The 26,034-nt window shown below is 42.3% G+C and overlaps 1 protein-coding gene across 1 annotated transcript; it reads left to right on the plus strand.

Annotated features, from left to right (window-relative positions):
- The first annotated feature begins 8,419 nt into the window (after positions 1 to 8,419).
- On the plus strand, positions 8,420 to 25,853 carry TNFSF14 (TNF superfamily member 14). The gene is made up of 4 exons (XM_056570224.1): positions 8,420 to 8,730; positions 17,167 to 17,206; positions 21,163 to 21,204; positions 24,416 to 25,853. The coding sequence occupies exons 1-4, from the start codon at positions 8,488 to 8,490 to the stop codon at positions 24,847 to 24,849; spliced, it is 759 nt and encodes a 252-aa protein (XP_056426199.1). The 5' UTR covers positions 8,420 to 8,487; the 3' UTR covers positions 24,850 to 25,853.
- Positions 25,854 to 26,034: the final 181 nt, after the last annotated feature.

Genomic DNA, 26,034 nt, shown 5'->3' on the forward strand with positions numbered 1-26,034 from the left:
ATGGACACCACAAGGACAGGGAAAGACTCTTTGATCCTCCAGCATGGCCACCAACCACTAGTCCAGGATGGGGGAGTTTTTAAGTGTTTATCCCGGTGATGCTCATATCGCATTCCGTACAGCTGTCCATACAATTTGGATAGTCATTGGCCAGAGACTTGTTTGTCTAACAGCTGTTCTTGCTGACCCCCACATTTACAAACAGACTTGGGCAAGTGTGCATGTGTCTCCAATAAGGAGATAGAAGCTGTAGCAAAGGCTTAATCTTCTATTAAAGGACTGGGAATGTTGAAACTCAACCTTACTTTCCTCCAATATTTTTCTTTTGGTGGAGAACTGGAATGAGATGGTCGTCTAGTCCTGAAATAATTTATGTATACCAGTGTCCCAGTACCAAAGGCTGTCCTGTGGCTCTGTACTGCTTCGGGCAGACCTGCAGCACAGGTGTTGGGCCCACTGAGGGACGTGTTGCTGCGTTTATCAGGTCCCAGCACTTTGTTAAGAGTTAAAATATTTTTATGCCTATTCTTTTAAATGTGTTAATGCACTTTAAGAAGAGAGCAGTGCAAAACCCCATGTGACCCTGTCTGCCAATGGGAAACCCTAAATTCTTGCCCATATAAAGTAGTGGGAGAGGAGTTGCCCCAGTTCAGTGCTAGTCACTGTGGAGAGCAGAGCACAAGTGTGGTAAAGGTATGAGGTGTCGGGAGAAGCTCTGAGGAGAGGCCCAGATCAAATCTGTCGTATCCGGTCATTCTGCAAGGATCATTCGCACGGGGGAAGTTCATGCCCTGGCAGAGGAAGCTACAAGACCTTGACAGAACCCTAGCTACCAGGATCACTCTTCAACTCTCTCAAGTCAATATCAATTTATTGAGTGAAAGCACCACAAGTCCCAGCAAGGCAACAGGGCTCCCAAGGGGTTACGCTGTATCCTCTCACTCTGCACCATGCCGTCTGTGTAATACCATCTGCACCCAGCTCAGTAAAGACTGTTATTCGTAACTTGGCGTCGGAGTGTTCCTTTACTTCCTGTGTCTGGCCCAGGAGAAGCTGTCTCCAACCTCGGACCGTGTACAGGATAATGGTGCCCTGGTGTCACGAAGTGATCAGGTATTTCCCTACACCACCCGTGGTACCACATCTCTTTTGGCGTCCACAAACAGGATTCCGGTGTGTACCTATGAAAACCCCCCAGTCTGAACTGTCTCCTAGAAGCCGCACGGAGCGTGCAACAGATTGTGTGCCAGAATTACCGTACAGGACTTTGCTTATTATGGCCATACAGTGTGTGAAGATTGTGACCAGAGACTGTGTTGCAGTTATTGCCTGCTTGGCACAAGGTGCGCCACGAAGAAAAGAAAGTTCCAGCCCTGCAGGGGTTAACTGGTGCCTGTGATCTACTGCTTGCACAAAGAGTCAAGCTCCACCCACTGCTGCCCTCCGGGAGCAAGGAATCTTCACAAGAAGCGAGGAGGAACCAAAGTGCCGTTCTGTGTTACACAGGGGTAGATCTGTCCGACCGGATCCTACAGGAAGTCTGCTGGGACACCACATGCCTAGAAATGCATGCCCACAAAACTGTCCTTCTTCACCGTCAACTTATATAGTGGCAAAAATCGCTTGATAAATGTGGAAAAATAACAAAAAGCAAAAAGTCACTGAAAAGAGGGTGCACACCAATACTAACAAAAAAAAAGGTGAACTGTATTGTAAAACAATAATGGTAAATGCACTAGAGACACAGCACTAAAAACAAATAAAATAACCCTCACGAATGAGCGGAACCACAACCCAGAAGAAGGCCATGGGCTCCCTACCAAAATGGTGCCATTTCCCACCATATGAAAAAAGAAATACTCAAGACACCCGTAAAATACAATGTAGTCAATGGAAAGAATTGTCAGGCTAACCAGCCCAAACCCACAAAAAGTCTAACCTATGACAATAATAGCAAAAAATGTGCACAATAAAGTGTAGGTAAAGACACTTGTGGTGGGCAGGAAAGCCAAGCCAGGTGGGAGCAAAGTATCCAATGCTGAATGGACGGGGCCACGCAGGAACCCTACACGTTATGTTTCCACCAGAAAACTTCCCCAGGGGTGACCTGAGGATCATGGGCAGACACAGACAAGAGAGAGCCCCTGTGCAAAGAATGTGCCTGCCCCCCCCCCCTCTAATGTTAATTGTTCTGCAACCCCCCCCCCCCCCCCAGCATGGTTTCCCCACACTAGTTAGCACATTAGGTAGCATAGATTCCCCACATTAGGTAGCATAGTTTCCCAACATTGTCGACGGCCTGACGAGTGACGTCATTGAAGCCTCCTGCACGGGTCTGCGGAGGGACATCACTTGCGTGGCGTCCCTCATCAGATCTGGGTTGGCCCGCTGCACTATTATGCGTTGCGGCTGCTCTAGGACAGTGAGCAGCGCTTGTGCAGCACTGCTGCTCACGTGTGTTGTGTGAGGGGGCCCACCACCCTTTCAAAGGGCGGCGGGCCCCCTCATGCTGGTCCCCTTTGCAGCTGAACCAGCTGCACAGGCGTATGTCCGCCCCTGCTGAGGATGTTGCTTCATAAATGTGGTGCACACTGTGTGCTACGTCTTTGCCAATATATGGGACGATTTGGGCCTTGATCAATGACCTCCTTATTGTCACTATTTCTTCTTCTGAAAAGTTTTTTTGTGTGTGTGTTTTACTTTGTGGTTTCAGTTCTTGTCCTATATTCAGTTTTATTTGCTTTCTGTTCTGTATGTGTGTATGTGTGTGTATAGTCATATAGTATAGGTATGTGTGTATGTATGTGTATAGTCATATAGTATAGGTATGTGTGTATGTATGTGTATAGTCATATAGTATAGGTATGTGTGTATGTGTGTATAGTCATATAGTATAGGTATGTGTGTATGTATGTGTATAGTCATATAGTATAGGTATGTGTGTATGTGTGTATAGTTATATAGTATAGGTATGTGTGTATGCATGTGTATAGTCATATAGTATAGGTATGTGTGTATGCATGTGTATAGTCATATAGTATAGGTATGTGTGTATGTATGTGTATAGTCATATAGTATAGGTATGTGTGTATGTATGTGTATAGTCATATAGTATAGGTATGTGTGTATGTGTGTATAGTCATATAGTATAGGTATGTGTGTATGTATGTGTATAGTCATATAGTGTAGGTATGTGTGTATGCATGTGTATAGTCATATAGTATAGGTATGTGTGTATGTATGTATAGTCATATAGTATAGGTATGTGTGTATGTATGTGTATAGTCATATAGTATAGGTATGTGTGTATGTATGTGTATAGTTATATAGTATAGGTATGTGTGTATGCATGTGTATAGTCATATAGTATAGGTATGTGTGTATGTATGTGTATAGTCATATAGTATAGGTATGTGTGTATGTATGTGTATAGTCATATAGTATAGGTATGTGTGTATGTGTGTATAGTCATATAGTATAGGTATGTGTGTATGTATGTGTATAGTCATATAGTATAGGTATGTGTGTATGTGTGTATAGTTATATAGTATAGGTATGTGTGTATGCATGTGTATAGTCATATAGTATAGGTATGTGTGTATGCATGTGTATAGTCATATAGTATAGGTATGTGTGTATGTATGTGTATAGTCATATAGTATAGGTATGTGTGTATGTATGTGTATAGTCATATAGTATAGGTATGTGTGTATGTGTGTATAGTCATATAGTATAGGTATGTGTGTATGTATGTGTATAGTCATATAGTGTAGGTATGTGTGTATGCATGTGTATAGTCATATAGTATAGGTATGTGTGTATGTATGTATAGTCATATAGTATAGGTATGTGTGTATGTATGTGTATAGTCATATAGTATAGGTATGTGTGTATGTATGTGTATAGTCATATAGTGTAGGTATGTGTGTATGCATGTGTATAGTCATATAGTATAGGTATGTGTGTATGTATGTGTATAGTCATATAGTATAGGTATGTGTGTATGTGTGTATAGTCATATAGTATAGGTATGTGTGTATGTATGTGTATAGTCATATAGTATAGGTATGTGTGTATGTGTGTATAGTCATATAGTATAGGTATGTGTGTATGTGTGTATAGTCATATAGTATAGGTATGTGTGTATGTATGTGTATAGTCATATAGTATAGGTATGTGTGTATGTGTGTATAGTCATATAGTATAGGTATGTGTGTATGTATGTGTATAGTCATATAGTGTAGGTATGTGTGTATGTGTGTGTATAGTCATATAGTATAGGTATGTGTGTATGCATGTGTATAGTTATATAGTATGGGTATGTATGTATGTGTATAGTCATATAGTGTAGGTATGTGTGTGTATAGTCATATAGTGTAGGTATGTGTGTATGTATGTTTTTAGTTATATAGTATAGGTATGTGTGTATGTATGTGTACAGTCATAATATAGTATTGGTATGTGTGTATGTGTGTGTATAGTCATATAGTATAGGTATGTGTGTATGTGTGTATAGTCATATAGTATAGGTATGTGTGTATGTGTGTATAGTCATATAGTATAGGTATGTGTGTATGTATGTGTATAGTCATAATATAGTATTGGTATGTGTGTATGTAAGTGTACAGTCATAATATAGTATAGGTATGTGTGTATGCATGTGTATAGTCATATAGTATAGGTATGTGTGTATAGTCATATAGTATAGGTATGTGTGTATGTATGTGTATAGTCATATAGTATAGGTATGTGTGTATGTATGTGTATAGTCATATAGTATAGGTATGTGTGTATGTGTGTATAGTCATATAGTATAGGTATGTGTGTATGTATGTGTATAGTCATATAGTATAGGTATGTGTGTATGCATGTGTATAGTCATATAGTATAGGTATGTGTGTATGTGTGTATAGTTATATAGTATAGGTATGTGTGTATGCATGTGTATAGTTATATAGTATAGGTATGTGTGTATGCATGTGTATAGTCATATAATATAGGTATGTGTGTATGTATGTGTATAGTCATATAGTATAGGTATGTGTGTATGTATGTGTATAGTCATATAGTATAGGTATGTGTGTATGTATGTGTATAGTCATATAGTGTAGGTATGTGTGTATGCATGTGTATAGTCATATAGTATAGGTATGTGTGTATGTATGTGTATAGTTATATAGTATAGGTATGTGTGTATGTATGTGTATAGTCATATAGTATAGGTATGTGTGTATGTGTGTATAGTCATATAGTATAGGTATGTGTGTATGTATGTGTATAGTCATATAGTGTAGGTATGTGTATGTATGTATATGTATAGTCATATAGTATAGGTATGTGTGTATGTGTGTATAGTCATATAGTATAGGTATGTGTGTATGTATGTGTATAGTCATATAGTGTAGGTATGTGTGTATGTGTGTGTATAGTCATATAGTATAGGTATGTGTGTATGTATGTGTATAGTCATATAGTATAGGTATGTGTGTATGCATGTGTATAGTTATATAGTATGGGTATGTATGTATGTGTATAGTCATATAGTGTAGGTATGTGTGTGTATAGTCATATAGTGTAGGTATGTGTGTATGTATGTTTTTAGTTATATAGTATAGGTATGTGTGTATGTATGTGTACAGTCATAATATAGTATTGGTATGTGTGTATGTGTGTGTATAGTCATATAGTATAGGTATGTGTGTATGTGTGTATAGTCATATAGTATAGGTATGTGTGTATGTGTGTATAGTCATATAGTATAGGTATGTGTGTATGTATGTGTATAGTCATAATATAGTATTGGTATGTGTGTATGTAAGTGTACAGTCATAATATAGTATAGGTATGTGTGTATGCATGTGTATAGTCATATAGTATAGGTATGTGTGTATGTGTGTATAGTCATATAGTATAGGTATGTGTGTATGTATGTGTATAGTCATATAGTATAGGTATGTGTGTATGTATGTGTATAGTCATATAGTATAGGTATGTGTGTATGTGTGTATAGTCATATAGTATAGGTATGTGTGTATGTATGTGTATAGTCATATAGTATAGGTATGTGTGTATGCATGTGTATAGTCATATAGTATAGGTATGTGTGTATGTGTGTATAGTTATATAGTATAGGTATGTGTGTATGCATGTGTATAGTTATATAGTATAGGTATGTGTGTATGCATGTGTATAGTCATATAGTATAGGTATGTGTGTATGTATGTGTATAGTCATATAGTATAGGTATGTGTGTATGTATGTGTATAGTCATATAGTGTAGGTATGTGTGTATGCATGTGTATAGTCATATAGTATAGGTATGTGTGTATGTATGTGTATAGTTACATAGTATAGGTATGTGTGTATGCATGTGTATAGTTATATAGTGTAGGTATGTGTGTATGCATGTGTATAGTCATATAGTATAGGTATGTGTGTATGTATGTGTATAGTTATATAGTATAGGTATGTGTGTATGCATGTGTATAGTCATATAGTATAGGTATGTGTGTATGTATGTGTATAGTCATATAGTATAGGTATGTGTGTATGTATGTGTATAGTTATATAGTATAGGTATGTGTGTATGCATGTGTATAGTCATATAGTATAGGTATGTGTGTATGTATGTGTATAGTCATATAGTATAGGTATGTGTGTATGCATGTGTATAGTTATATAGTATAGGTATGTGTGTATGTATGTGTATAGTCATATAGTGTAGGTATGTGTGTATGCATGTGTATAGTCATATAGTATAGGTATGTGTGTATGTATGTGTATAGTCATATAGTGTAGGTATGTGTGTATGCATGTGTATAGTCATATAGTATAGGTATGTGTGTATGTATGTGTATAGTCATATAGTATAGGTATGTGTGTATGTATGTGTATAGTCATATAGTATAGGTATGTGTGTATGCATGTGTATAGTCATATAGTATAGGTATGTGTGTATGTATGTGTATAGTCATATAGTATAGGTATGTGTGTATGTATGTGTATAGTCATATAGTGTAGGTATGTGTGTATATATATGTATAGTCATTTGTTAGATCAGAATGCAGTGCCCTACCGAGTGCCCTTTATGATTGGTGGATTGGTTATTGGATGTTTGTCCCTTTTGTAGATGTGACATCTGATGTTATCATGTTTTTGTACTGTTTTACATTGTACTTTTGCAATCCTATTGTTTTATACTGGTTTACACTGTTTTACACCTAGTATTGGCTAAAATTAATGTAAAAGAGCCCATTTAGCTGTGTAAGTCCATCATTTAAGAACGTTCTAACTAGTGTGTGTGTATGTGGAGGGGGCATGCTCTCGTACACCATCTATCTCCCAGAGGGAGAAAGTTGAGAGGATGTGTTAAATGTAGTCTGATTTGTGTGAGCACTAACAAAAGTTTAGATGGCACTGGGTCTCGGTCCTGAGACCCACTGCAATCAAAAGTTATAAGCCAGTGAAGTGCACAGCAGCGCTCTTTACTCCCCAGTTGGCCACTCCATCCAACTCATTTGCTCCATAGACCAATGCAGTGAGTCAGATTTGATTGACAGCCGGGGAGTAAAGCATTCGCTGTCATGCACTTCACCAGCTTATAACTCCATATGGCAGCAGGTCTCAGGACTGAGACCCAGTGCGATTTAAACTTTTGACATGTCTAGATGACATGTCAAACTGTGGGGAGAAGTTGTGCAGGAGTGCCATAGCTATCGTGGGTCCTTTTAGGTCTTAAAGAGTTATTCTGGGCAAAAACATTTTATGCCCTATCCAAAGCATAGGGGATAAGATGTCTGATCGCGGGGGAGGCCCACTGCTGAGACCCCCCGCGATCTCCCTGCAGCACACGCATTCTATGCGGGTGCTGAATCTCCAGTTTTGGAAACCTCCAGGTTTCCGGGACAGGGGACGTGATGTCACGCTACGCCCCCTCCATTCATGTCTATGGGAGGGGGCGTGACGGCCGTCACGCCCCCTCCCATAGACATGAATGGAGGGGGCATGGCGTGATGTCACATCCCCAGTCCCGGAAACCTGGAGGTTTTCGAAACTGGAGATTCAGCACCCGCATAGAATGCGTGTGCTGCAGGGAGATCGCGGGGGGTCTCAGCAGCAGCCCCCTGCGATCAGACATCTTATCCCCTATCCTTGGGATAGGAGATAAAAAGTTTTTGCCCGGAATACCCCTTTAAGGCCGGGGCAAGAAGCTTTATGGCTGTGTTATCTGTGGTTTTTGATAAGACTGCAGGTTATCACAGATCTATAACATCTGTATGGTTTTTGCTTCTTTTTGAGTAACTCTTTGGAGGCTGTATTGTTTAATACAGTGGGTGACTGAGCACTTTGTGATTCAGATCTATCTGAATGAATTTCCCTCTTTGTGGTCACAAAAAGTGAACTCCCCCGTTGTTCCCTCCCCCTCATTTCGGAGATCTGTATCACCATAGTTTCCTCACTACAGAAGCCCCTAGTAATCTAATAGTGATGGACAAGTATGGGAGACCTCCAATGTCCGTCTTCACAGTGGAGGACTACATCCAGCCATCAGCCCCCAGTATCTCAATGGTGAGTAGGAAATCGGGAAGGGGCACACTATTGATTCAGGCGGTGCTGCTCTTCTTCTCTCTGCTGGCCTTGTGCGGAGCAGCTTCCGAAATCTACTACTTGATGAAGGTGGAGTCCAGCATCCGAAATCTGCTACTCAATGGAAGTGCCACTCAGGGCATGGTGAGTGCTCCTACTACTACATTGTTGGGTACATGGAAGGGGTCTGTACAAACAGGGGACATCCTATGACCTGATTTGTAATATAGACAGTATCGCACATGATAGGCTTAGATACACTTGCAATGTGGGCTGTATCACAGAGGTCATTTCAGATTCAGAGGCTTAGCAGACAAGTATCACGCATGATAGGCTTAGATACAAGACATCTGATGCATTAAAGACAATAGGCTTTGTGACACTGCCCTAGGAGACAGTATCACACATGCTTAGATACACAAGCTCAGCAGACAGTACTATACAAGACCGACTTAGATATAGGAGACAATATCACACATGTTACGTTTAGATGCAGAACCTTAGCAAACAAGGTGGGTCTAGATACATAAGCCTATACAGTGGGGCAAAAAACTTATTTAGTCAGCCACCAATTGTGCAAGTTCTCCCACTAAAAAAGATGAGAGAGGCTGTAATTTTCATCATAGGAATAACCTCAACTATGAGAGGCAGAATGAGGAAAAAAATCCATAAAATCACATTGTCTGATTTTTTAAGAATTTATTTGCAAATTATGGTGGAAAATAAGTATTTGGTCAATAAGAAAAGTTAATCTAAATGCTTTGTTATATTCCCTTTGTTGGCAATGACAGAGGTCAAACGTTTTCTGTAAGTCTTCACAAGGTTTTCACACACTGTTGCTGGTATTTTGGCCTATTCCACCATGCAGATCTCCTCTAGAGCAGTGATATTTTGGGGCTGTCGCTGGGCAACACGGACTTTCAATTCCCTCCAAATGCTTTCTATGGGGTTGAGATCTGGAGACTGGCTAGGCCACTCCAGGACCTTGAAATGCTTCTTACGAAGTCACTCCTTCGTTGCCCAGGCAGTGTGTTTGGGATCATTGTCATGCTGAAAGACCCAGCCACATTTCATCTTCAATGCCCTTTATGATGGAAGGAGGTTTTCACTCAAAATCTCACGATACATGGTCCCAATCATTTTTTCCTTTACATGGATCAGTGGTCTTGGTCCCTTGGCAGAACAACAGCCCCAAAGTATAATGTTTCCACCCCCATGCTTCACAGTAGGTATGGTATTCTTTGGATGCAACTCAGCATTCTTTCTCATCCAAACACGACGAGTTGAGTTTTTACCAAAAAGTTCTACTTTGGTTTCATCTGACCATATGACATTCTCCCAATCCTCCTCTGGATCATCCAAATGCTCTATAGCAAACTTCAGACAGGCCCGGACATGTACTGGCTTAAGCAGGGGGACACGTCTGGCACTGCATGATTTGAGTCCCTGGCGGTGTAGTGTGTTACTGATAGTAGCCTTTGTTACTTTGGTCCCAGCTCTCTGCAGGTCATTCACTAGGTCCCCCCATGGGGTTCTGGGATTTTTGCTCTCCGTTCTTGTGATCATTTCGACTTGCGTGGAGCCCCAGATCAAGGGAGATTATCAGTGGTCTTGTATATCTTCCATTTTCTAATAATTGCTCCCACAGTTGATTTCTTCACACCAAGCTGCTTGCCTATTGCAGATTCAGTCTTCCCAGGCTGGTGCAGGTTTACAATTTTGTTTCTGGTGTCCTTCGACAGCTCTTTGGTCTTGGCTATAGTGGAGTTTGGAATGTGACCATATGAGGTTGTGGACAGGTGTCTTTTATACTGATAACAAGTTCAAACAGGAGCCATTAATACAGGTAACGAGTGGGGGACAGAGGAGACTCTTAAAGAAGAAGTTACAGGTCTGTGAGAGACAGAAATCTTACTTGTTTGTAGGTGACCAAATACTTATTTTCCATCATAATTTGCAAATAAATTCTTTAAAAATTAGATTTGTGATTTTATTGATTTTTTTTCTCATTCTATCTCTCATAGTTGAGGTTATAACCTATGATGAAAATTACAGGCGCCTCATCTTTTTAAGTGGGAGAACTTGTACAATTGGTGACTGACTAAATACTTTTTTGCCCCACTGCAGTATCGCACATGACACGATTAGATAACCAAGCTCACATTAATAGGCTGACATACATGAGATCAGTATACTGTATCCCGGGCTCCCAAACTTCAGCTTAGCAGACAGTCTCACACTTGACACACGATCCAGAGCACACCCATAGGCTTAGATACATGAGCACTGTAGACAGTATCACACGTGACATGATTAGATACCCCGGCTCACATTAATAGGCTGAATGGGGAAAGGGGAGAAAGCTGCCATAAGACATCTCTGATGGTGGCTTAATCCCCCCAACTGTTTGTCTGGAGAGTCGGGAAACCCCCATAAACATTAGATCTTTGTTCGGTCCCACTACACATGTGCAGACCCCATTTACAAAAGTTGCACAGGTCCACGGGGGACATATGGGGTTAGCCAGCCACAAAGCCATCAGTGACCTCACTAAAGACTTTACCCAAGGGACTACTTCCTCATCTTCTATAGACTACTCCACCCATCCATCCTTCTGGGCACCACATAGGTATCATTAATCTTACTCAATGAGAGGGACTTTAGGGTTGTCACCCTCAGCTGCTTCTGCTCCGGGGCCCCAAATCTGTAACCTCCTTCCCTTCCATAACATGTGGCATCTACAATACTGATGACTTTTTATGTAGTAGAGGAGACTTTGGACGTCCTCAGGCACAGGGGCCGGGTGGCACAAGGGTCTGGTTGTGACCCATACCTCTGCACCCCCTAAACTTATGTTCTTGTTTCCTAAGCAATAGGCTGCACATGTCTAAAAACAGTCTGGAATGCCTTCTAGGGTCACTAGATCTATTGGGATATTTTTAAAATGTGAAAGGACCCTCAGGTCCTTCCACATTTTAAAAATATCCCAATAGATCTAGTGACCCTAGAAGGCATTCCAGACTTTTTTTTTTTAGAACAGACTAGATACATGTTTAAAGGGGTATTCTAGTGGAAATTTTTTTTTCATATCAACTGGCTCCAGAAAGTTAAACAGATTTGTAAATTACTTTTATAAAAAAAAATCTTAATCCTACCAGCACATATCAGCTGCTGAAGTTGAGTTGTTCTTTTCAGTCTGACCACAGTGCTCTTTGCTGACACCTCTGTCTGTCTCAGGAACTGTCCAGAGTAGGATCAAACCCCCGTAGCAAACCACTCCTGCTCTGGACAGTTCCTGAGATAGACAGAGGTGTCAGCAGGGAGCACTGTGATCAGACAGAAAAGAACAACTCAACTTCAGCAGCTGATAAGTACTGGAAGGATTAAGATTTTTTAATAGAAGTAATTTACAAATCTGTTTAACTTTCTGGAGCCAGTTGATATGAAATATATATATATATATATATATATATATATATATATATATATGTTTTTCACCGGAACACGCCTTTAATAGATGTTGCCCCATGGTTGGCTTTAGATACGGCACCCAAGTATATGAGACTACATTGCTAACCAGTGAACCATTTGACAGGCAGAGATGAGGTGCATATGGCCCCAAACCTCATTTCAGACAGATTTAAAAAAAACAATGTAAAGAAGGACACGTTCTCAAGTTTTTTTGTGGAATTAGAATAAACTAACAACAAGACAGAGACAGAGAAAAGGAATAGCAGACAGAGATCACTGTATTTCACCAAAATGTCTTCTATGTATCTGTAAGATTCCAGGGAAAACTGGGGAGAAGTGTAAAAACCAGGGTAGCTACACAGTTTGTAGGAACTTCGGTAAATTTTATTCCCGGGCCTGGATTTTATGGAATGACAATCAGGTTGGTAGTGGGGCTTTACATTCCCTTTCTGGCCAGTCCGTGTTATTGGGTTAGTCTCAGTCAGCCCGTGTGAAGGAGGCCACTCTTTAGTGAGATATAAAAGAGAGAAAAGCCCTCTGGTGTGGAGGCTGTGATTTAGATGTCTGCTAACCTGTATGGGATGTTAGTTGCTGTGTGAGGTAAAATGTTTAATGTTGGGGTGGCTGGTAGAAAGCCATATGTAGAGAGAGGGCAACTTTATCGGATCTATTAGCTGTATTTGCTTCTGAGAGCTGCAGACACCAATAGATTATATATAAAACAAGCTGTACCTGGAGCTGATGGCTGTTGCCACACTTTCTTTTGCCTTTTTATGTCTCAGACAAGTGTCAAGGAGGTGGAGCCAAGCTGCTCAAGTGCGACAGCCTGGCACGTCTCCTCGCTCAACCTTACCTCCCAGCCCTTCCTTGATAGATGTAAACAGCCCTGTATGTCAATGAAGGGGGGTCTGGGAGGTATGAGGCATACCAGGCTGTGAAACATTTAAAGAGCTTGGCTCCACCTTTTTGACACTTTGCTGAGAAATAAGGAGATTTGGCATCCAGTAAAAGTGCAGTTTGCTTTTATACCCTTACAGCTATCCAATGCAGAAGATACAGCAGACAGATAATATGTGTAGGTAGTGCTTAGATTTGTAGGAGGATTTGTTTTTGTTTTGTGTGCCTGTGTGAATAAGGCTTTATATTGTGTTTTTGCATATAAAAAGCAGAGAGAAGCCTTTCTTTGAACTATCACTGCCCCTGACTGATTTTTTTTTACTGTCATTTGCCTGGCTCCACTGAACTAAACTCCTCCTGCTTTAAAGGGGTACTCCGGTGCCTACACATCTTTTCCCCTATCCAAAGGATAGGGGATAAGATGCCTGATCGCGGGAGTCCCGCCGCTGGGGACCCCCGGGATCATGCACGCGGCGCCCCGCTTGTAATCAGTAGCATGTTCACTCCGGGACTGATTACAGGCGACCACCGGGCCGGCGGCGTGTGATGTCAAGCCTCCGCCCCCGTGAGACAGCTATCACGCCCCCTCCCGTAGGCTTGCATTGAGGGGCGGAGCGTGACGTCACACGCCGCCGACCTGGTGGTCGCCTGTAATCAGTCCCGGAGCAAACGTGCTCCGGGGACTGATTACAAACAGGGTGCCGCGTGCAAAATCACAGGGGTCCCCAGCGGCGGGACTCCCGCGATCAGGCATCTTATCCCCTATCCTTTGGATAGTGGAAAAGATGTGTAAGCACCGGAGAACCCCTTTAAATAACAAAAATTTTCAACATACATACCCCATCAATTCTTCACTGCTACTCACTGCAGTATTCTCCAACCCCCCGTCCTTGGTGTCCATTTTTGATGACTCGTCTGGAGTAAAGGTCCCATACCTATTGGATACTTGACGGCTGAAGATGATGATTTTTTGGGACCAGCTGAATATCTAATGTATATGTGGCCTCATAACTCTTCCCCAACAGATGATGTCAAAGAGGGATTGGTTAGGTTGTACCGTATTTTTCGCCGTATAAGACGCACTTTTTCTTCCCCAAAACTGTGGGGGAAAAGTTGGTGCGTGTTATACAGCGAATACACATTAAAACCCTGTCATATCGACGGCCGGGACCCGCGGCTAATACAGGACATCACCGATCGCGGTGATGCCCTGTATTAACTCTTCAGACGCGGCGATCAAAGCTGACCGCCGCGTCTGAAGCGAAAGTGAAACTAACCCGGCCGCTCATTCGGGCAGTTCGGGACCGCCGCGGTGAAATCGCGGCATCCCGAACAGCTTACAGGAAACCGGGAGGGACCTTACCTGCCTCCTCAGTGTCCAATCGGTGAATGACTGCTCCGTGCCGGGATCCCCTGCATGGCCGGCGCTCTCCTTCGTCGTCATCACGTCATCGCGCACGCCGTCCCGTCATCCAATAGGAGCGGCGTGCGTAGTGACGTGATGGCGGCGACAGAGAGCGAGGATACCGGGCTGCTGAGACGTTCCGGAGCGACAGGGACACCCCGGGGACGCAGCGACAGCGACGGAGGGCGACATCCAGGGCAGCGGTAACGGGTCCGGTGCGGCGCGGACACGTGAGTATAACCTCCTATACCAGTGGTCTTCAACCTGCGGACCTCCAGATGTTGCAAAACTACAACTCCTGGCATGCCCGGACAGCCAACGGCTGTCCGGGCATGCTGGGAGTTGTAGTTTTGCAACATCTGGAGGTCTGCAGGTTGAAGATCACTGTCCTGTACTTTACATTGTATTTGGTTCAGAATCTTTTTTTTCTAGATTTTCCTCCTTTAAAAATGGGTGCGTCTTATATGGCAAAAAATACGGTAATTTGAACTGCCCGATCTCGAGGACATAAGCCACCAATAGCACTTTTTGTCCATATTTGTCCAAATTCCTCAAGCGAGGTATCCCAACCCCTGCACTAACCATTAGGGTGGTTCGTTTGATTGAATCGTTCTACCTGGCAAAAGTAAAATGAAAAGTTGGTTCTGATCAGACAATCTCTTCTGTCTCCTCTACGAGCTTCATGTTTTACATGGGAAGTGTGTCTTAAAGGGATATACCAGTAAAAAAAAATGTTTTTGTTCATATAAACTGGTTCCAGAAAGTTAAACAGATTTGTAAATTACCTCTATAAAAAAAAAAAAAAATCTTAATCCTTCCAGTACTTATCAGCTACTGAAGTTGAGTTGTTCTTTTCTGTCTGACAACAGTGCTCTCTGCTGACACCTCTGTCTGTCTTAGGAACTGTCCAGAGTAGGAGCAAATCCCCATAGCAAACCTCTCTTGCTCTGGACAGTTCCTTTGACAGACAGAGGTGTCAGCAGAGAGCACTGTGGTCAGAAGGAAAAGAACAACTCAACTTCAGCAGCTCATAAGTACTGAAAGGATTAATATTTTTTTTTTATAGAAGTAATTTACTGTGATCGTAACCCCTGGATCCTCCAAGGAGACCATTTAAATAGGCAATCTCATTAAAACTAATTTTTGCTATTGCACTCCTTATGGTAAATAAAAAATATTTCTAATGTACTTTGCTTAAAAAAAGTTTTCTATGTTTTATTTGTGTTTAAAAAATTCTGCCACTAGGTGTCTCCCTACTTGTCCAGAGCTCATCCCCCCCCCCCATCTCTTGCACAGACTTTGGACTCCTGCTGGCCTGGCAGAAATCCAAAATCAGAAAATGCAGTCTGGAGTGCTGAGGGGTGTGTGCAGCCTTAGCCAATCATAGCTCATCTCACACTGTACTGCTCTGGGCTGTGTGTAGCAGAGTGAGGGAAGAAGTACTCCCCTGTATGGCTTCAGATGATGTCACAGCCTGCTGGGGAACGCCCCTTTACCAGTCTGTGAATCTGACTGAGACTGAGCAGAAAATACAGAGCAATATCAAGATAGAAAACAAAAAAAATAATACAAATAAAGGCAGGGGGGGGGGGTGGTTTATCATGATGGGGGCAGTGAACTGGGAGGATTATAACATTTAACAAGATCATGACAGGTTCTCTATAAGTATAAACATTAGCTTCTATGGAGAGTAGGCACAATTGGAGGCAAATTTCCCATATAAAACATAATCTTGTCGTGGAGAATATTGTCCGAACTGAACCAAAATTTGCACATGAGCTTCCTTTATGGGGGGACATCTATGCCTCAGTACTAGGATCCGATCAGAGAAAAAAAGTGGAAAAACGACCCTCCCTAGTGACCACATGTAAATTTAGCAGATACGGTACAACCCATACAAGGCTCCCACCTCCCCTAGGACGTACATTGTATGGAGCACAGGTCCAGACTTTATTGGGGCACTTAGAATGTATAGGTTCTATTGATTAAAGGGGTACTCCGCCCCTAGACATCTTATCCCTTATCCAAAGGATTGGGGAAAAGATGTCTGATCACGGGGGACCCGCTGCTCCCACGATCTCTGTGCAGCACCCGGCTTTTATTTAGAACGTGGGGTCGTGACGTCACGACCACGTCCCCTGGTGAGGCCCCGCCCCCTCAACGCAAGTCTATGGGAGGGGGCGTGGCATCCGCCACGCCCCCTCCCATAGACTTGCATTGAGGGGGCGAGGTGTGATGACTTGAGGAGCGTGGTTGTAACGTCACAACCCCCCTGTGTTCCCTCCAAGCGTTCGGAACAAAATATTCCAAACGGTGGGGCAGCGGAGTACCCCTTTAAGTTATATTTCTTTCTTAATATGGGGGGGGGGGGGCGTCATAAAAATCACAGATAGGAATACCCATTCGAGCTCTAGGAGCTGATCTGGATGACATAGTCTCTCGTCCGGTGAAGGTGTGCAAAGGATATTGGGGGTAATTTAGCAAAACTTGTGCAAATGAACAGGAGAGCAGTCGGCTATAGCATACCCATGTTGCTTTTTATTTTTTACATTTTTTAATTATTATTTATATATATGTTTTTAAATATGGGCAGTTGTTATAGACATCTTCTCTGATTTTTATTTATTTTTTGCACACATTTTAATAAATTCCCTGTAGTGTTTATGTCTTAGGATCTCTGAATGGGACTTTTGTGGACATAGGAGTCCATGACAAGTTTTGCTGATTGTGAGGTCAAAATAAGAAGTAAGGAATAAATGATCTGAGTTTGGTGTTGTGGCTGATGTTTTGGATATAATCTCTTCTAGATACAAGGAAATGTTCCACAGAAAATGATCTTCAGACCAGGTAACCGCCCCCCCCCCCCCCCCCCCCCCCCCCCCCCCCCCCCGAGATGATACAGCAAGACTGTTTTTTAAAGGGGTACTCTGGTGGAAAAAAAAAAAATTCAAATCAACTGGTGCAAGAAAGTTAAACAGATTTGTAAATGACTTCTATTAAAAAATCTTAATCCTTCCAGTACTTATCAGCTGCTGTATGCTCCACAGAAAGTTATTTTCTTTTTGAATTTATTTTCTGTCTGACCACAGTGCTCTCTGCTGACACCTCTGTCCATGTCAGGAACTGTCCGGAGCAGGATGGGTTTTGTATGGGGATTTTCTCCTGCTCTGGACAGTTCCTAACATGGACAGAGGTGTCAGCAGTAAGCACTGTGGTCAGACAGAAAATAACTACTCAACTTCCTGTGGAACATACAGCAGCTGATAAGTATTGGAAGGATTAAGACTTTTTAATAGAAGTAATTTACAAATCTGTTTAACTGCTTGGCACTAGTGTTGAGCGGCATAGGCCATATTCATCATATATTCGCTAAATTCGCATATTCGTAATATTCGCGTTTTATTTTCGCATATACGTAAATTCGCGTATGCGAAAATTAGCATAAGCGAAAATTTGCATAAGCGAAAATTCACATATGCGAAAATTAGCATATGCAAATTTTTGCACGTGCGAAAATTCGCACGCCAGTCTCACACAGTTATATTAGAGCCTTCTTTATACCACACAAGCTGGAAGCAGAGAGGGATGATCACCGTGATTAAAAAAAAAAAATAAATAAAAATAAAAACGAATATTCGTAATTACGAATATATAGTGCTATATTCGCGAATTCGAGAATATACGATATTCTCGAATAAAATTCGCATTGCGAATATTCGCGAGCAACACTACTTGGCACCAGTTGATTTAAAAAAAAGTAGTTTTCCACCGGAGTACCTCTTTCAGGTGGAAGGCTGAAGCATTGTGTAGACTGGCAAAAGGGACAACATAAAAAAGATAGTACTGGTAAATGCCACCATACCATGTCAACCATTGAAGAGTACCTGTCATCAAACCATGTTTTCTAAACTAACTCAGATTATATTCACTAACTACTCCTAAAACCCCTCCTGCCCTTACATTTTTTTTCCCAAGCTTTAAAAAGCTGTGTATCATACCTTTCCCCTTTCTCACATTGTGTGAGCTCCCAGCAGGAGAAAGTGGGCGTTCCCCAGCAGGTGTGACGTCACTGAGCTGTGCCCCACCATACCCCGCACGCAGTTTGGTCTCCTGCCAGACCGGGAGGAGACCAATCTAACAGAACACCTAACAGAACAGAGCCATCTAGTGGCCATTTTTTTTTTGTCACATTAAAAACACATAAAGGTTAAGAATTTGAACAACAAGTAAAGAGCAAAGTGTCTTATAATTACATAAAGAACAATATATTAAAAGTTTAGTTTGGTGACAGGTACTCTTTAAGAGTCAGTCATAAGGAGATAATGGATGGGGACATAGAAAGCATGAAACTGCAGTCTAAACCCCCAAATAAATTAAAATACAGCAAAATAGACCCCTGAACCACTTTGGACTTCTAAATAAATCAGATCTCCCACCAGACACCAAAAGGAATTTAGTGGAGATCCCAAAAAAAAGCATAAAGCCCAAACCAGACCCCCAAATAAATACAGATTCTAAAATAAATTCTAACCCCAGGACTAGACTCCAGTATTAATTCAGGCCCCAAAATAAATTTAAAACCAAGACCATGCTTTAAAAGGAATACTGACATCAGACCCCCAAAAATATTAAAACCCCAGATCAGACCCCAAAATTAATTTTGAACACAGACCAGTCTAATTTCTCTCCCTGGTCATTACAATAGTTTTCTTGAATAGTCGGCAACCTTTCATACAGCTCATGGTCATTTAATAGTACATCAGAATTATCCCAAGTGCAAGTTTTAGCCATTACGCGTCTCCCTTCCACTGAACTTACTGTTCACTGCTGATTGTTGGGTTCAATCTGTCTCTAGTAACAAAGATATTGAGATAAAACACATAAAATGGATCGTGACAGTGAGCCTTAGGATTGCTACTCTCCTGCCTCTGCTATTAGCCCTTAGATTGCTGCTCTCCTGCCTCTGCTATCAGCCATAGGATTCCTCCTCTCCTGCTTCTCTTACCAGCCTTAGGATTAATACTCTCCTGCCTTTGCTAACAGCCATAGGATTGTTGCTCTTCTGCTTCTGCTATCAGCCATAGGATTGCTGCTCTCCTGCCTCTGCTATCAGCCATAGGATTGATGCTCTCCGGCCTCTGTTGCCAGCTTTAGGATTACTGCTCTACTGCCTCTGCTACCAGCCATAGGATCGTTGCTCTTCTGCCTTTGATATCAGCCATAGAATTTCTGCTCTCTTGTTTCTGCTATCAGCCATAGGATTTCTGCTCTCCTGCCTCTGCTATCAGCAATAGGATTGGTGCTCTCCTGCCTCTGTTACCAGCCTTAGGATTACTGCTCTCTTGCCTCTGTTAACAGCCATAGGATTGTTGCTCTCCTGCCTTTGCTATCAGCCATAGAATTGCTGCTGCCCTTTCTCTGCTACCAGCCATGAGATTGCTGCCAACCCAGCTTTTCTCATCCTTGGTTGTACTTGAATGGGCATATGTACGGTGTCCATTTTAGGACATCATCAGTCGTCAGCCGTAGCTCCGTCCTCTGTCAGGCAGAACAGCGTCCCGCCTCCTCCCTCGGACCAATCGCCGTCAGTCATCAGCCGCAACTCCATCCTCCGTCAGGCGAAACGGCGTCCCGCCTCCTCCCTCACACCAATCACTGTCATCCTTCAGCCACAACTCCCTCATCTGAAAGTCCCTCATCCAAAACGCCATCATGCCTCAGACCATTTTCCCTCAGACGCATAGCAGAGCCGATACTCCACAGCACTATCTAGCAGAGCCGAAATTGAATAGCATGTACAGCAGAACCTGTTTTACAGAGAGCCGACACTGACTCAGCTCTGCTACACGGCAGGAAGGTTTTTTGTCCGAGGGATGATGGAGTTTTGGATGAGAGACTTTAGGATTACGCAGGTGGGATGAGGGAGTTGCAGCTGACGCTTGATGGAGATTGGTCCGAGGGAGGAGGCGGGACGCTGTTTTGCATGAAGGAGGATGGAGGTACGACTGACGATGTCCTAAAATGGACACAGTACATATGTCTTTATCCAACCATCCCATATAACTATGTAATCCTTAATTTTCCTTCTGGTGGCCCTGCAGGGAAATGGAACTCTTGCTACCTGGTTCCCCAGCAAGTTACAGCAGATTGCTAGGGGGTCCCACTCCTACCAGTAGGAGGCCCTGTAATCAACATATAATAGGGGACTGTTTTAACGAAAAGGCATTGCCCATAGTGGACAATCTTAGTTAGGTAAATGTCACATGACCTGTTGGGCATCTTTAAAGGGTTACTCCGCCGCAAACATATTTTCCCCTATTTAAAGGATAGGGGATAAGATTTTAGATCGCGGCGGTCCCGCTGCTGGGGACCCCTGCGATCTCTGGCGCCCCATCATACGGTGCATGAAGCCAACTCCGCTGCCGATGACTGGTGATGCGGCTGCCACGCCCCCCCTCCATTCACTTCTATGGGAGGGGGCGTGACGGCTATGACATCACTAACGGGGAAGCTGCAAAATTCTGCGTTCCTGATGTCGCCGCTGCCGGCTCGGAGATCGGGGGGGTCCCCAGCGGCAGGACCCCCGTGATCTAACATCTTATCCCCTTTGGATAGGGGATAAGATGTCTGCGGCGGAGTACCCCTTTGAGGCCTATGCATAGCTGGGTAGGGTCATGCTTTGGAATTAACTGATCATTGTCTGGATAGATTAGGGGTTTGTATATGAGTATATTGAAGAATTGTTTTTATGAAAATAGTAAAATTAAATAGAAATACTTCTATCTTTTTATGCTCTTTCTTAGGCTTTCGAGATGGACCTCCTTTACCCTCCGCTCATGTCACAGGTATGTATGCTCGATACATCAGATCACCGCACTAATGGAAACAAAAATATATTAGAAAGCCAGGAGGAAAAAAGCAAAGATGGAAAAACACTGCGTCCTTTCTAGTAGAAAACAAATGATTTCAAATCAACTGCTGCCAGAAAGTTAAACAGATTTGTAAATTACTGTTATTTAAAAATCTTAATCCTTCCGGTACCTATCAGCTGCTGTATACTACAGAGGAAGTTGTGTAGTTCTTTCCAGTCTGACCACAGTGCTCTCTGCTGACACCTCTGTCCATGTCAGGAACTGTACAGAATAGAAGAAAAACCCAATAGCAAACTTACTCTGGTGGAAAACCATTTTATTTTTTTAAATCAACTGGTGCCAGAAAGTTGAGCAGATTTGTAAATTACTTCTATTGAAAAATCTTAATCCTTCCGGTACTTATTAGCAGCTGTATGCTCAACAGGCTGTATGCTCTACAGCCGCTAATAAGTACTGGAAGGATTAGGAATTTTTAGTAGAAGTAATTTACAAATCTGTTTAACTTTCTGGCACCAGTTGATTTTAAAAAAAAAAAAAAAAAAGGTTTTCCTCCGGAGTACCCTTTTAACCTGCTCTGGACAGTTCCTGAGACGGACAGAGGTGGCAACAGAGAGCACTATGGTCAGATTGGAAAGAGTTACACAACTTTCTCTGTAGTATACAGCAGCTGATAAGTACTGGAAGGATTAAGATTTTTAAACAGAGGTAATTTACAAATCTGTCTCACTTTCTGGGATCAGTTGATTTGTTTTTCAGTGGAGTTCCCCCTTTAAGGGGTCAATAGTGAATGACAGCTGAGCTGCAGTAACCTGGCATGGCCACTACATGAGGAATGGAGCTTACTTATTCTGATCAGGTGTGTGTGTTTTTTTTTTTTTTTGGGGGGGTGTGGGGGAGGCTTATTGGTGGCACATGAGATATCAATCATTACATCCTGAAAGACCTCTTAAAAAAAAATAAAAAAAAAGGACAAAGCAGTTATAATAATAAAAAGAGAAAACTCATAAAAAGTCATGGAAGAAACTGAAGAAAAAATGTATTTACATATTTCATCCTAAAAGTGATTCCACATTTATCATGTTAACACTTTTATCTTGTAGCATATTTTAAATTTTTTTTAGTTTACATTTTTTATCTATTATTGGAATTGGAAAATAGTGTGATTTTTTTAATATAAGAGAATAATATATTTTCATATTTACATACTTTTATATAAAAAAAACAAAAAAACTTTTTGTTCCCCCTAAGCGATATGTATTGCTGTGTATCTGTCAAAATTCAATCACTATTGACCATGTATCTAAGGGGTAAAACTGCCAGAATCAGAAAAAAATCTGATTTCACCGGCAAGTGTCAGCTGTAAGGTGCAGCCGACACCTCCCACATATGGATCGAGTTCAGTATTTATTTGTTTATTTATTTATTATGTGTTTCTGGAAGACTTATACATTTGCAACAGTTTGATTGCTTGTACAATACACTGCAATACATCTGTATATACATTTTGTTCTGAATGCTTGGAGGGGGCTGTGGGGGGTCGTGATGTCACACCAAGCCCCCTCAATGCAAGTCTATGGGAGGGGGCGTGGCAGCCAAGGGGGCGTGGTGTGACGGCATGAGGGAACCTGGCCGTGACATCATGACCCCTGCCGCCCGCACCCAGCATTCTAACGGAACGCCGTGTCCTGCATAGAGGCTGCGGGGGTCCCAGAGACTGCGGAACCCCCGTGAACAGACATCTTATTCCCTATCCTTTAGATAGGGGATAAGGTGTCTAGGGGAGGAGTACCCCTTTAACCCCATTCACGCTACGTAATTTTCATCCTGATATTCCATGTGTAGCGGGTGATATGACAGCGTGGACGTGTGCTGTCCTCCATTGGCGGCAACACGGAGTTCCGTCCAAAGAAAAACCATGGTTTTTCTTTTGGCAGAGGCCGGAATTTCTATGGTGAAAATTCCACCAGGTAAAATCTGCAGTGTGCATGGTGCAGCAGAAATTCCAGTAAAAACAAAGGGCTGCTGCTGCATCGCAATTTCCAAGCGGAACGTCCGAACAAAATTCCACTTGGAAATTTCATAGTGTGAATGGGCTCTTAGAAGGTGATTCAGGATACCAGTGACTGTAAATAATAAACATTGTTTATACTAATATTTTTTGGCCCAAAAGTCATATTGTATTAACCCAGGACCTAAATTTCTCCAAAACTAGTCGAATGTTTCCTTATTGGGTACCCTGCATCTCCATGCTGGTGATTTGGTGTCAATAAAACAGGCCTGGTGTAAGGATTTTTTTCCACCCTAAGCGAAAGCTAATTTTGCCGCCCCTTGACCTCGCCCATTGGCTCCCCCCTTTGACACGCCCCACCTTACTACTGGGGTGACACATTGTAACAAACCTCCTCCTCATGTAATCACCTTACTACTGGGGTGACACATTGTAACAAACCTCCTACCCTCATGTAATCTCCTTACTACTGGGGTGATACACTGTAACAAACCTTCTCCTCCTCATGTAATCTCCTTACTACTGGGGTGAGACACTGTAACAAACCCCCTCCTCATGTAATCTCCTTACTACTGGGGTGACACACTGTAACAAACCCCCTCCTCATGTAATCTCCTTACTACTGGGGTGACACACTGTAACAAACCTCCTCCTCATGTAATCTCCTTACTACTGGGGTGACACACTGTAACAAACCGCCTCCTCATGTAATCTCCTTACTACTGGGGTGACACACTGTAACAAACCTCCTCCTCATGTAATCTACTTACTACTGGGGTGACACTGTAACAAACCTCCTCCTCATGTAATCTCCTTACTACTGGGGTAACACACTGCAACAAACCTCCTCCTCATGTAATCTCCTTACTACTGGGGTGGGGGCGTTTAGCTGGATGGGCGGGGGCTTCTGATGCTGGCTAGCTTTATTGCTGCAGGCAGAGTAGTGCCCACCATTAAGAGTACACTCTAGGCGGCTGCCTATTTTGCCTATAGGCAGAGCCGGCCCTGCAATAAAACCTCAAATAGACCATGACATTTCATGTGGTGGTATAGACAATAAAGATAATGAAGATATCACTGAGCAGTATAGAAACCACCAATGGTGCCGCTACGATTATGGATCTGTACCACTCAGAACCAAAGTTTTGACTAAACCTTATAATTTTTCCCCCCCAGGACTTGTTGTTGGAGACCCTTCCTCAAATTCTCCTCTTGAGTGGGAGCATACGAGAGGCCTAGCTTTCCTCCACGAGGTGGAATACAACAATGGGTCACTGGTGTGCTCCAAGAGTGGATTATACTTCATATACTCCAAGCTGCAGTTGGGATCACCCAAATGCCCAAAAGACACGAAGAATTCAGTATTTTCTCATCAGGTCTTAAAGAGGAGCCTAAACTCAAAAATACCCATGATAGAGAGCATAAGAAGGTTCTGTGACATCCCAGGCTCCTCCACGTGGAGAGGAAGCAGCTTTCTAGGTGGCACCTTCATGTTGGCGAAGGGTAATGAAGTCTACGTGAGCATGTCGCATAAAAATCTCATTCGAGTCCAAGGGGACACGATGACTTTCTTCGGAATGTTCATGGTTTCCACAGCTTTCGATCAATGACTGGGAATCTAAAATGGTCCAAAGGTGTCCTGACAGAGAGAGATGGAAAAGGACTCTCTAAAATTACTCCGTCAGTCTGAATCCCTCAAGATAAAATCTTGAAGGAGAATTGTTGGTAGGGCCACCACCAAAACGACCAACGCAAGGACCACCAACCACCTAAAAGACTCTTGAAGACTCTCTCGAAGAACTATCAGTTAAAATATCTCTAGGAAAGTTCTATTGTTTTACCCTATGAGGCAAATACCTTTTTGTTGTATGGTTTAGAACAGGAGTCTCAAACTATGGCCCTTCAGATATTGCAAAACTTCAACTCCCGGCATGCTGGGAGTTGAAGTTTTGCAATATCTGATGGGCCACATTTGTGACTACTGGTTTAGAAAAACCACCAGAGTCATGGCTGGTGCAAGGATTTTTGACTACACAGGAAAAGAAGCATTTTGATGACCCCACCCCAATCACCTGCCTCTCCCCTACCCACTCTGGCGATAAGGCCATTATGTGAAGCACTGCCACACAGCCTAATCGGTACCCCCAATGTCCTCCTGAAGTAAAGCATCCAATTCTCCTGCCAGTGAGTGGTTGGGGATTCAGATCTTCACGCTCCTACCAGCTCGACACCCTAAGGCAGCTGCCTTAGCTGCCTTATGGTAGCACCGGGCCTGGCCAGAGTCACAAAATGTCAGCCTTGAGGATCAACTTGAGTAAAACTTTATGTGGCCTTTTGAGAATTCGGGTTGGTTGATCAAGAACAAGAACCCAAATTGGGACCTTTTGTATCTTTTATTAGATAATGTTAATTTATCTCTTAATTTAACAGTAAAACTATTGACATGTCCATTTTAATATAATATTGTAAATATAGAATGTATGCGAAAGATGTAGAAAACCTATAAAAAGGCCAGAAGCTGTAGATTTTCCTTAGTCTGAAGTATGGCAAAGGTGAAGGACTTTAAAAAAGATGAATATTACATTATGTAAATTTGATATCAATAAAGATTTAAATCCTGTGGTGTTTTTTTAATCTGTAAAGCTTCTACATTGATTGTTATACTGTATTTTAGAGGGGGAAGTATTATAGTAGTTATATCCTTGTACATAGGGAGCAGTATTATAGTAGTTATATTCTTGTATAAAGGAGCAGTATTATAGTAGTTATATTCTTGTATATAGGAGAAGTATTAT

This window comes from Hyla sarda, chromosome 4 (genome assembly GCF_029499605.1).
Source record: "Hyla sarda isolate aHylSar1 chromosome 4, aHylSar1.hap1, whole genome shotgun sequence".
Lineage (NCBI taxonomy): Eukaryota > Metazoa > Chordata > Amphibia > Anura > Hylidae > Hyla > Hyla sarda.